This window comes from Labeo rohita, unplaced genomic scaffold (genome assembly GCF_022985175.1).
Source record: "Labeo rohita strain BAU-BD-2019 unplaced genomic scaffold, IGBB_LRoh.1.0 scaffold_850, whole genome shotgun sequence".
NCBI lineage: Eukaryota > Metazoa > Chordata > Actinopteri > Cypriniformes > Cyprinidae > Labeo > Labeo rohita.
The window spans coordinates 19314-31465 of NW_026129800.1; the positions used below are offsets into that span (position 1 = coordinate 19314).

General features: G+C 38.0%; 1 protein-coding gene across 5 annotated transcripts; it reads right to left on the minus strand.

The window, feature by feature from the left end:
• Positions 1-1354: 1354 nt before the first annotated feature.
• On the minus strand, positions 1355-10474 carry LOC127162187 (E3 SUMO-protein ligase KIAA1586). Of its 5 annotated transcripts, none has more exons than XM_051104964.1 (16): positions 9555-10474; positions 9064-9150; positions 8847-8927; positions 8697-8760; positions 5107-5242; positions 4909-5016; positions 4562-4732; positions 4291-4466; positions 3988-4163; positions 3735-3904; positions 3414-3652; positions 2747-3004; positions 2434-2646; positions 1986-2219; positions 1751-1903; positions 1355-1672 (listed from the first exon to the last, which is right to left on the minus strand). In XM_051104964.1, the coding sequence occupies exons 6-13, from the start codon at positions 4946-4948 to the stop codon at positions 2452-2454; spliced, it is 1425 nt and encodes a 474-aa protein (XP_050960921.1). In that variant the 5' UTR covers positions 4949-5016; positions 5107-5242; positions 8697-8760; positions 8847-8927; positions 9064-9150; positions 9555-10474; the 3' UTR covers positions 1355-1672; positions 1751-1903; positions 1986-2219; positions 2434-2451. The 5 variants fall into 5 exon arrangements, with proteins under 5 accessions (XP_050960921.1, XP_050960919.1, XP_050960920.1 ...); XM_051104962.1 differs by having other exon boundaries at positions 5107-5383; positions 8293-8760; XM_051104963.1 differs by lacking the exon at positions 5107-5242.
• Positions 10475-12152: the final 1678 nt, after the last annotated feature.

Here is a 12152-nt window from a genome sequence, read left to right on the forward strand (position 1 = left end):
TGTCTCGTCCATACAATAAAAGCTCGCATGTGGATCCGCTCGTCTCCCGTCATTCACTCCACGTAACATGTACAGTACTCTTCATATTTGAATGATTTGTATGTGAATAAAAGCCCATGGATTAATCATACAGATTAATTCTATTTCTTTACGCACTTTTTGAACTGAAATATTTTGGTTTTGTGTACTTTCAGTGGATAGACAAAAATACTGTTATGAATTCATTAGAAGAATAAACAGAATAGTACACCAGTTAATTTTATTTTAACTCAAATTGCCAGTTATTCATTACTGCATAGCAAAAATTTTCATTCTCTCAACATTTACTCACCCTCATGTCATCCCAAATATACTTTCTTCTGTGGAACACAATTAAAGATTAAAAAAAAAAGAAAAAAGAAAAACGTAATCTGAAGCAAAACGATAGGTTTGTGTGAGAAATGTTTAAATATTTTTTAAAAATTAATAATATAAACCACTGCTTCCATGCAAGTGTCCTACATGTGTTTGTTTGACGTAAATGTCAACATGTTGTGAAGCATCAACTTTGAGGGACCTATCCACTAGCATTATATGGACTCACATAGATGGATTATTTTTCTAAAAATCTAAAATCTAAAAATAATTCCACAGAAGAATGAAAGTCATGTACATCCAGGATGGCATGAGGGTGAGTAAGTGATGAGAGAATTTTGTATTTTTGAGAGCAATATTGATGGGCAAATTAAGCCTTGTGAAGGACTTTTCTCTGACTTTTCATTTTTGGGTGGATTATTCCTTTAAGGGATTGTTTACTCAAAAATGCAAATTCTCTTATAACTTACCCTCACGCAATCCTGGATGGACATGGTTTTCATTTATTACAGCATATTGCAAGATGTACTTACTTCTAAATAAACAACAAAGTAGGGGCGTCCACTTGGTACTTGATCTTAAGCACATAAACGAAGAGAACAGCAAATGCAGAGGACGTATCTGGTAGGTCACAGGAAGGAAGACTTTGCTTTCAATCACCAGCATCCATTCTTTTTTTTTTGCTGTGTAGAATTGAGTCTCCTAAAAAAAAAAAAAAGTCAATTAATTTGTTGAGGTCATGTTTTTTATAGTGATATTTGTGACTTTACAAAAAAACACTTTTCACATTTGATTATGGTGTCAGTAAAAGTAGATGTAGATGTTGGAGCCTTTCTCATTAGTTCACAAGGATTGTTCACCCAAAAATGACAATTCTATTATGATTTACCTACCCTTGTTATTCAAAATGTAATTAAGAAGATGCTAGGTAGAAAGTTAGATATAGAGAGCAGTGTTTCCCACAGGTTTGAAGGCAATGTGTGGTGGTCAGCCCGGGGGGGTTGCAGGTGAAAAGAACGATTGGATAGGGCATACGATTGGACCCCCTAAAGGGATTTCCTAATTCCTAAAGGTTAAAAAAACTGTTAATAATTGGTTACACAGAACTTTATTACATTAATTCAACACCATATACAACAGCCTACTTGCTGCACAGTCTGCAACTTTTGTTAGGGCACCTTATTTTGCGGGGCTTCCTTAAAAAAGATTCTAAAGCCCTATCATATGGAAAGTCCTCAGGACAGGCTCCATTGATAGAGATCCTCAGGCAAGCTGCCAGGTGTTCTCCTTGGAGTTTGTTCCTGAGGTCTGTTTTTACCTGAAGATAAAGTAAAATGCTATCAATAAAAAATGCACCAATATAAAGGCATTGGGGATTTCAATGTATTGTAATTACCCTGTTCATTGTTGAAAAATCCCGTTCACAGTTCACAGAGGAAACAGGGATAACCAGAGCAATGCTTGCAAGAAGGCTCAGGCAGGGGTACAGGTTGGCCCACTCATCAAACTCACTTGCCAGTAAACTCAAGAGCTCCTCCTGGTTCTTGTTCTTGAAAGATAAAGGTTTTGTCATGGCATTAGTGTGTGTGTGTGCGTGTGTGTGTTGTGAAAAGTCAGGTCAATTAACTCACCTTGAATATCCCAGTAAGGACATGGTTCTTGAACGAGAGCCACTCTTGAATGACTTCCTTCTCATGTTGAGGGCAAAATTTCCTGGAAAGAGTCTGCAGATGAGAGATGTTCATCGTATCGTCTGTTAGAGCAGCTGATTGTGGCCCCAAGACATGGAAGGCTCCAAGGATGTCCAGATTATGGAATCTCTTCTCCAGATTTGTTTCCAGGCCAGTTATGTAAGGGTGAATGACCTACAATGACCAGATCAGCATCTTTTAGGAGAGCCTACACTCAGTTTTGATAATAGGGCCAAACCAGAGAGTATGTTCAGGACTGCTAATTATTATTTATAATGTACCATTAAGCCTGCACTAATCAATTTTAATCTTGTCACATCTATGTGAAGATGCTCACCTAACAAGAGTGTTGCACTTCTCATGTAGCACTAAGCAAATTAACATTTACCTCTCGCTGGAATCTGGCTCAATGCCCCTCCCTTGACTCATCTTGGACCTCTTGCCCTCTCCTATCCCTCTCCTCCTCGTGCTGTATGTTGTAGGCTCCAAGTCCTTGGGGATCATCAAGGTCCTGATGGAGGCGAGACAGGAAGGATCCAGGGAGTGGAGTTTGTCCAGCAGCCTCTTTGATGTCTCTAAGAGTCTGGATTGTCACAGGAACCTAAATTTAAATAAAGATTTCCTGCCATTTAGTACATGCAAACAATAATGTCAATGCATCACATCAAACAGATTTAAATTAGATTGTGCACATATCATACCTGCTCTTTGATATGTAAAAAATTTATATGTGCTTTCTGGAAGACCTTAGACAGGCAGGCGAGGTGGGGCAAAACATCGGCCTGGAGGTACACGGCAGCCACGAATCTGTAGGTAGCACAGAATGTGTAGAGGCCCTTTGCTCCAGGACATTTGCGCACCTCTGCCTCCTCTGCCAACGCTCCCAGGACAGCACTCAGGTTCCTTTGTAGGGTCTCAATGGCCTTGTGCTGTGAGAGCCAGCGTGTGTCCTTCACTTCCTGTAAATGTCATGAAATATTGATTAGTTATGAATAGACAAAAGATAACTAACTGTTGTTCCCCGCTGGTGGAATGCACTGCCAGTTCCTACAAGGGCTGAGACATCCCTCTCCATCTTCAAAAAACTCCTGAAGACCCAGCTCTTCAGAGAACATCTCCTTTCATAGCACTACTTACAACTAGTCTTGCTGATCCTACTGTAGCTCTTACCACCCGTCTAGAACTAACACTGAACCCCTTAAATCAGCACTCACTGATGGACCTATTCTTACTGTACTGTACCTTTTTAAATTGTCCTAATGCTTTAAAACTTAAATTGTTTACCATGTTGTTAGTCGCTTTGGTTAAAAATGCGTCAGCCAAATGTAATGTAATGTAATGTAACTATTAATATTAGAATAATATTACCGTTAGCTTTAAGTCACTGACACCCAGGGTGGTGGATGCAGCCTTGAGAGTGGCAGTACGATTTGCACTATTTCTGAAATATAAATAGAGGTCCTGCAGGTGGTCCCTGAAAGTGGCCATGTATTTTACATTGTTGGATGAGTCTTTGCAGGCCAGGGCCAGCCTGTGGGCAGCACAGGCCACGGTTACAAGTTTAGGGAAGCTGTCTGTTAGCTGCTTTTCCACCCCATTCACACGCCCTAGATTTAAAAAAACAATATTTAGTTACAATATTTAGGGATTCAACTCCCAAGATACCCTCACATGGTTTTAAATAATTACCTGTCATTACGGCTGCCCCATCAGTCCCTAGCCCATACAGCCTCTCTGTTGGGATACCTTTTTCCAATAGTACTTTTTTAACAGCTGACACAATGGTGTCAGCTTTTCCATCCGGAACACTGACAAGATCTAGAAATTGATTAAATGTCTTTCCCTCTTTATCCATGTATCTGTGAGAAAAGCATTTAATATCCACAGTTCTTCAACAGGGACCAAGATGTATGTAATTCTGACAAAGAAAATAAATGCATACCTGACATGAAGATCGAGCTGCCTGGACACAGACACATCTGTGCTTTCGTCTATTTCTAGACTAATTGCCTGTGATGACCTTATGGCCATCAGGATAGGCTCCTCAATTTCTTGAGATAAAATCTCAAGCATCTCATCAATAATTCTATGAGATCTGTAATTATTCCTCTGGTCAATCTAGACATTGAGAAAGGGAAAAGGGTACTTTATAACTTATTAAAAATATACAGTCAATAATATAGAGATTAAATGTAAGTTTAGATAATGGATAGGTGACATTTATCTTAAGGTTTAGGTGTGCTACCTTTAACTTCTTAAAGTAGTCACACCCTAAAAGCTCTGCCAGGCTCAGAAGCTTTGGGTAGTTGGTATGGTGGGCCTTTTCATTTTTCACAAGCCAGTAGAGGCACTTGAAGCCACCAATGATGGCCTCGTGCTCTACCACAACAGTAGGCTCAAAAGAGTCCATTACAGAGACACCTGCACATGTCAAAATTGTTAGAAAATAATTTGGGCGTTACTAAATTAAGTTATATTATTATTATATATGATCTGCTATTGGACTCAGAAATTACCAGATGCAAGAGATGCCTGGCATCTGATGCTCTCCTGGTGGTGCTCTGTGGTGATGTGCCGCTCTACATAGTCTTTTCTATATGAAAGAGCCCCGATCTCAACAAAAGCCCTCTTTGTGGCACCTTTCTTAGGCGCAGGCTTGTGCTGCCTGCACAGTCTACAAAACATCCCTTTGAAAGTACATTGATAATCACATTAGCTAAATAGCCAGACATCCTACAGTCACACTTTGTGTTTTTAATCATATTGCATGTATTACATAAAAGCTAATGATATAAAAAATAATCAATAAAAACATATTTCTTATTATTTGTAAAGGAGCTTATTATACAGACATTAAGTTTACCATGCTGTGTGTCGTACAACCATGACATGAACTGAGGCATGTTCAACCACTCAGGGTTGAATCCAGTGCCCCTGTGTCTGCTGCTTTTGGATGTTGCCAAAGTCTTATCTGCCAGAAACAGAAGAATAGAAATTAGTTCCCTTGTCCTAAAACCTGCTTTCTTACCTGCCTGCTACTACATCTTTTTGTCCACCTCACCTGGTGCTTCAGCTGGTTCTCTCACAGCAGCATGTTGGATGCTGTCCTCCTCTCCTACTCTTTCTTCAATGTCTAACAAATCTATTTCTTTCTCTCCCTGACCTTGTCTTTCTGCTTGAGCAGCACTAGTTGAAGCCTGAAAATATTGTAAACAATAACATAACTAATTACACTGGTCGGACTAAGCTCTGTTTCAGACTGATACCTCCGGTTCAGGATGGTCCTCATCCTCAACACGTGCCTTTTTCAGTCGCGGAAAATACTTTTCAATACTCATCTGGATTGAAGCAGCAAACATTCAGTGTAAGAGTAAAGAAACGACATAATTTATAATACGTTTATTTGATTCACAGCTGCTACATATAGTGTTTTGACCTCGACAACCCAACTAGGCTAGCCTACACTTTACCGCAAACTTGCGACTAGTTAACTTTCTAAAGAAGGCGCAATCGTACGGAGCCCCTTAAGGGACATGGTGGTGAAAAAAATCAGAGTGAGTGAAAAAAAAATCAGGGTGGGAGGAAAAATATTTTTCAGATTTTTTTGCGTTCTCTCGCAAAACTTTGCGTTCCCTCGCAAAACTTTTGCGTTCTCTCGCAAAGATTTTTGCGTTCCCTCGCAAAACTTTTGCGTTCTCTCGCAAAACTTTGCGGTCCCTCGGAAAACTTTTGCGTTCTCTCGCAAAGATTTTTGCGTTCCCTCGCAAAACTTTTGCGTTCTCTCGCAAAGATTTTTGCGTTCTCTCGCAAAACCAGTTGTGTTCGGACAAACACTACCTGTTAACTTTACAGCTTGTAGTGGCTCCTACATTGCACGTTCGCAATTGAGCGACTTATAGAGTTTGATTCTGAACTTGGACTCAAGTAGGCTATTATATAAATACATCAAGTCACGATTTTGGGACATTCTAAAATGTAAAACACTGTAGGACCAAGTTCAGTACACACCTTATATACCAGAATAGCTCAGTATATAAACGTAACCCGCTAAATTGCACGTTAAGCGTATCCCCCAGAAAGAAAACAACGGGATAATAGAGTATAAAAGGCCGAACTCGGTATACAGTTTGTTATACATTAGGAAAGCAAAGCCCAGAATATGAACAGAAAGCTCTAAATTGCATGTTAAGCCTTTTCCTCCCATAAAGAAAACGCGGCTTTATGAAGACGTTGATAAAAAAAAGACCGAATATGGAATTATTAAAAATATATCCAATGTACCTTAGCTTAATATAAGAAGACAATGATATAAAAAGCCAACATTTTATGTTTTATTAAAAATAGGCAATTAATGAAGTAATCCATTAAACTAGTGGTTCTCAAACGTTCCAGTAGGTGGAGGCATGTCACTGTTTTAATGAGCAAGGCGTCGCGTCATTCATTCATTCATTCATTCATTCAATAACTAAGCAAATGGTGTAGATATGAATGGGTTATTAATCACGGACTCTCCGAATGGTTCAAAGCTGCAGATTAATTCAGAAAGGAAACACCGCTGTTGCTTGGAAACACACCAGTTCTGTTGCGGATTTCGTTGAAACTATTATTATTTCGTTAAATATAACAAACATCGTGTTTAAAATGTAGGCTACATTTAAAATGTCACTTAATATCACCCTTTTTGTTGAACTGCTATATAAAATAAATGTTGCATTTGCAGTCGTTTGGATATTGCATTCTCCTATTTTAAACATGAAAAACAATAACTCGCACAGGGTATTTTTCTGTATGGAAGACCGTTTTTATATATTTTTTATATATTTTTTTACAGTTTTTATATTTCAGCTATTTGATCGCGCCGGCGCCTCGCAGCCTGTTCATTATTTAAATAATACACAGAATCACCCAAACAGATACAAAGTTACACTAGTCAGTTTAAATAGTCTGTATTAGTCTGTGTCGTACAGTATGAGCACCGGTCCAATCCACTGCGGCACATTTTTGTTCACTATGATTTTTTCATGTCGATATTGGAACGTACAAAACCCGGTTAATTTAATGGTTTAGCTGCAAATACATTGCGAATATGGAAACATTTGGATTTGTGCTGAAGGAGAGCCATACGTGAGCCCATACTTTCAGTTTCGCTTTAAATTATTTATTTTAGTTTATTTATAGCTATAAGCTTATACCTATTATTATATACTGCATTATATTATATTTATTCGTTAAAAATTAATAGGTTATAGTTTTTTGGTTTTGGTTTTTGGTCTGTTCTGAATACGGTTAAATTTAAAGGATTTGCTGTGGAGTGCTAGGCTATGTGTGTTTATAATGTTGGTATTATAACACGCTGTAGGCCTGCTGGTAGTATTATTTCTGAATAAAATGGGACTAATAGGCTACGTGACTTATTTGTTTTATTTTTCCTTTCAAAAAATTATTATTATTATTTTTTTAAACAAGCAGCAAGCAAATTAACCACGGTTACTATACTTAAACCATTGTAACTACAAATACCGTCTTAATTCGTCCATTAGCTTCCCTTAAGCGTTTTCTGTATCCTAAAGGTTTTCTGTGGGGAGAAAAGACATTAGCAAGTTGCATTTATTACTGCTTTATTGAGAGTAATGCTAAGGGTATTAATATTAAAATTTGTATTAGTATGAATAGCATTTATTAATACCGAATTGGGCCTCCGCTGTCACTGTGTTTGAACATTAATCCACATTAAGCGTTTTAGGATTTTCCCAAATCGTGCCTGAAAATATAAGCAATTAAATGACTGTATTTCTATAATAGGCCACTTGAGTTCAAGTTCAGTATAAAACTTATATGAACCGCTCCGTTGTGAACATAGTGAGATGAGTAAACAGGAAGTGTTTGTCCGAACCCAACCGGTTTGCGAGAGAACGCAAAAATGTTTGCGAGAGAACGCAAAAGTTTTGCGAGGGAACGCAAAAATGTTTGCGAGAGAACGCAAAAGTTTTGCGAGAGAACGCAAAGTTTTGCGAGGGAACGCAAAAAAATCTGAAAAATATTTTTCCTCCCACCCTGATTTTTTTTTCACTCACTCTGATTTTTTTCACCACCATGTCCCTTAAGGGGCTCCGTACTATCGCGTTTGCTAAGGGTCGGGACTTACAGTAACATCAACACACTGAAACTATTGTATTCAGAATATCAAATATTTTATAGCACTTTTTAATCTGTGATTGTGTGTTAAAAGTGTTCACGAGATACCAACCTTTCGCCAGCCGTCTTCTCTCCACAGATGATCCAGACAGATGTGGTGTGCACGGAGGGGAGGGGCTGTGTGCGTGTGTGTGTGTGTGAGGGAGAGACGCGTGAGTGACAGAGAGATGAAGAGAGAGCAGGGAAAGGAAATGCAGTTGAACGAATTCGCTGCGTGTTTTAAATAGCGTACAAAAGAATAACGAAACGCAATATGTGACGGTCGGTATTTTTTTTTTTTTTTTTTTTTTTGGTCGGTGTTGAATCTGTGGCGGTCGGAATTTAATCTGTGGCGCACCGCCACAGATTCGTCTATGTGTGGGAAACACTGGAGAGTCATGAAAAAAGTGTGGCAAAAGCTTTATTTTTAAAAACCATCCCTTTAACATCACTAAAACATGTACTAAAAGATCTTACCAAGTATGATCAGAGTAGAAGGAAGTGAAAGCCTGGTCTTTGCATCTGCTGCTGTTGTTGTGACCTACACACACACACACACACAGTTTTTCCTAAGTGTCAGTTATAGAAATTATCAGTTGTCAATTATACAAATGAAAAAAAACTTACACTGGCCAAAAGGAACAGCAAATCCTCTGCTTCTTTTAAAGTGGGCCATCAACAACAGGACAGCTACATCAGTATTCACATCTGGCACAGCAGCAGAAAGCACAGTAACATTAATATCTACACAGATTTCTCAAAATCACATTTATGCTGTGTGCTGAAAATGATGACTTTAAAATATGTTTTACAGTTACTAACTGGACATTAAGTTTATTCTTACCATCTAAAATGTGCCATCTTAGGTGTCCAGTGTTCACAAATGCTGAAGAATTTAGTCGACACGAATGTACAGCCTCCCGCGCTGCCTCTAGAATTCAGATGAGATGGTGTTCAGATCAGTTTGTTAGTTTTGCGGTACATGTGCGACAAGTGCAGAGAGGCTTAAGAACGTGCATAAGCATTCAGGCACTGTAACGTTACACGAAAACCTGGAATTCGCCAAGTTTTTGGCATGATTAATAAATGCATATAATGTCTCCACAGAGATGCCACAGTGTTTGTAGACGAACATTGCGGGTTTTATGCTAACGTTAGCATTAAATGCATGCTGTACATTTACACGCTTATATGGGGTTAATAGGTAACGTAAGCATCAAGCGATTTCATAATGATTAAAAACCACAACGAAATGACTATTTTAAACCAGCTTTAAACCTTTAAAAGCCCGGATTCTTGGTCAACAATTTCATACAAGTTAACAAAAAAACTCACCTGCTAGCAACGTGGTCAAAACCAAGACAGACCTGTTTATGTTCACACTTTGACGGTAAAACTTCCTACAAAAAAGGAAAGAAAAGAAATAAAGATATTTGTTTTGCACAGAACGTTCTCCTCAATCTAGAATGAGTATCCGCCACAAAGCTCTCTACCATTGACGTACACTGTAAAGTGTGACTGCGCGTCGTGAAGAGACAGCATTTTTATTAGTATTTTCTTTTTAATTAAACCATTAATAACCCAAAAATACACTGACATTAAATATGTAATTAAAAACCAGGAATATTGTACATACGTTTGATGGCAGCTGGGGGTTCTTGTGTGTGCTCTTCCTTTTCTTCTCTCCCAGAGGAAAGAAAGCCTTTCTGTCATTGGTCAGATTTCGCGCTTTTTTTTTTTATTTTTTTTTTACTGTATTTGGATTTACAGTAAAATAAAAATACTGTATTTTATTGGCGCCAAGAGGATACTTCCCATAATGCAACTTTAAAATACAGTAACATACTGTATAACTGTTCTACAGTAAAGTACAGTTCATATTACAGTTAAATACTGTGTAATTTACAGAAATCGCTAACAGTGTACTTTCAATTAGCTTTGCAACTGACTGCGTTTTGAATTTTATTCTCTTCAAATACTTTATTGTTAGTCAACAAAGACATATTTGTCTCATTCGTTTCAGCTTTTGCTTTTTATGTTTGCTTTAACTTTTAGTGTCTGCTGATTTTTCTTGCATCAAGAAAGAATAATTTCGTCATTATAAAACATATAAAACTCATGAAATATTATGATTGTTTTTTTGTGCTTTTACATTTTTTCGATAAAGCTTTTAACCCTTTGAGTGGTACGGTCCCACATATGGAATTCTATTTTCTGTGCCCCTGGGAGTGCGGTCCCACATATGCTTTAAATTTCAAATTTATTAGTGTTAGGAGGATAATCCCTTGAGATGGAACATCTCGTTTTCGAGGGGGTCCTCAAGACATAGGACAAAAACAATACAACACATATACATTCACACTCGCTCAAACTCTCCCTCATCCCACCTCGGCCACCCCACCCACCCCACATACTCATTATTGAAAACAAATACATGTAAACAAGAAAAAACACATATGTGTATATAAGTATTACTGTAGAAAGCTTGATAACATGTAGCCCATACACATATGTTTATACACATATTCACATAATATACATACACACACCTACACCCATACTAACATATACTCATAAATAATGATAAAGTAATAAATAAGTAAATAGATAAATCCAGTCACACATAAGAAAAACATTTACAGCAATACTGTACCCGTTTGTTGCGGTCGCACGTGTAGAGTTTGAGCTCCGTCAAGTAGATTTCTTATTGTCTGTTTTTCAATTTAAAATCAAATTTATACACCATCATTTTCGTTTCTTATAACGTGTGAATATACCCCCTGTTGTATTTTACAACTAAAACATCCGGATTACTTTGTTATCACTAGTTTTGTTTGATTTCCCGAGTTGCTAGCTTGTAGCCCGTTAGCAGCACCAGCGTGGTTGCCGCTAATCCTGCTTGCATTGTTTACACACTATTTACACACATTACCATTGTTTACTCACTGTTACTTGCTTTAATGGCGAATTTGTGTCCACCTTTGAGTGCAGGTGAGGACATGTTCGAGTACACGCATTCATGACCTCTAGACTGGACTATTGTAATGCACTACTAGGTGGTTGTCCTGCATCTTCAATAAACAAGCTACAGATAGTCCAAAATGCAGCTGCTAGAGTCCTTACCAGGTCAAGAAAATATGATCATATTACCCCAATTTTAAAGTCTCTGCACTGGTTACCTATTAGGTTCCGCATCAGCTACAAAATAGCACTTCTTACCTATAAGGCACTTAACGGTTTAGCTCCTGCGTACCTAACTAGTCTTCTACCACGCTACAATCCATCAAGCTCCCTAAGGTCGCAAAACTCTGGACTGTTGGTAGTACCTAGGATAGCAAAGTCCACTAAAGGAGGTAGAGCTTTTTCACATTTGGCACCCAAACTCTGGAACAGCCTTCCTGATAACATTCGGCGTTCAGACACACTGTCTCTGTTTAAATCTAGATTAAAGACGCATCTTTTTAGCCAAGCATTCAAATAATACATCTCAAACTTTTCCTGCAGCTATATCTGATCAAATGTTCATTATTAATCTTTTAGCTCTGGTTTAACAAACCTTCCTTTTCTTAGTTTGAACAGCAGCTACGCTAATTATGTTCCTATTTGTTCTCTGTTTTTGCCATGGGATTGACATCCCATGGTAACTAGGAATTCACAAGCTCCAGTGTGGATCCAGAACACTTAAGAAGAGATGATGCCAACCCCACAGAGGACTTCAGATGATGCCAACCCTGAAAACATACAGCATTACCGAATTCTGCTACTAATTTATAGTGTTCTTTGTCTGTTTGATTACGTCATTAATTGATCTTTACCACACATCTCTGCCATATGTACATCAAGCTACTACTACATATATTGTAAAAATGTCAATTTGGTGTAAAGCTGCTTTGCAACGATATGTATCGTGAAAAGCGCTATACAAATAAATTT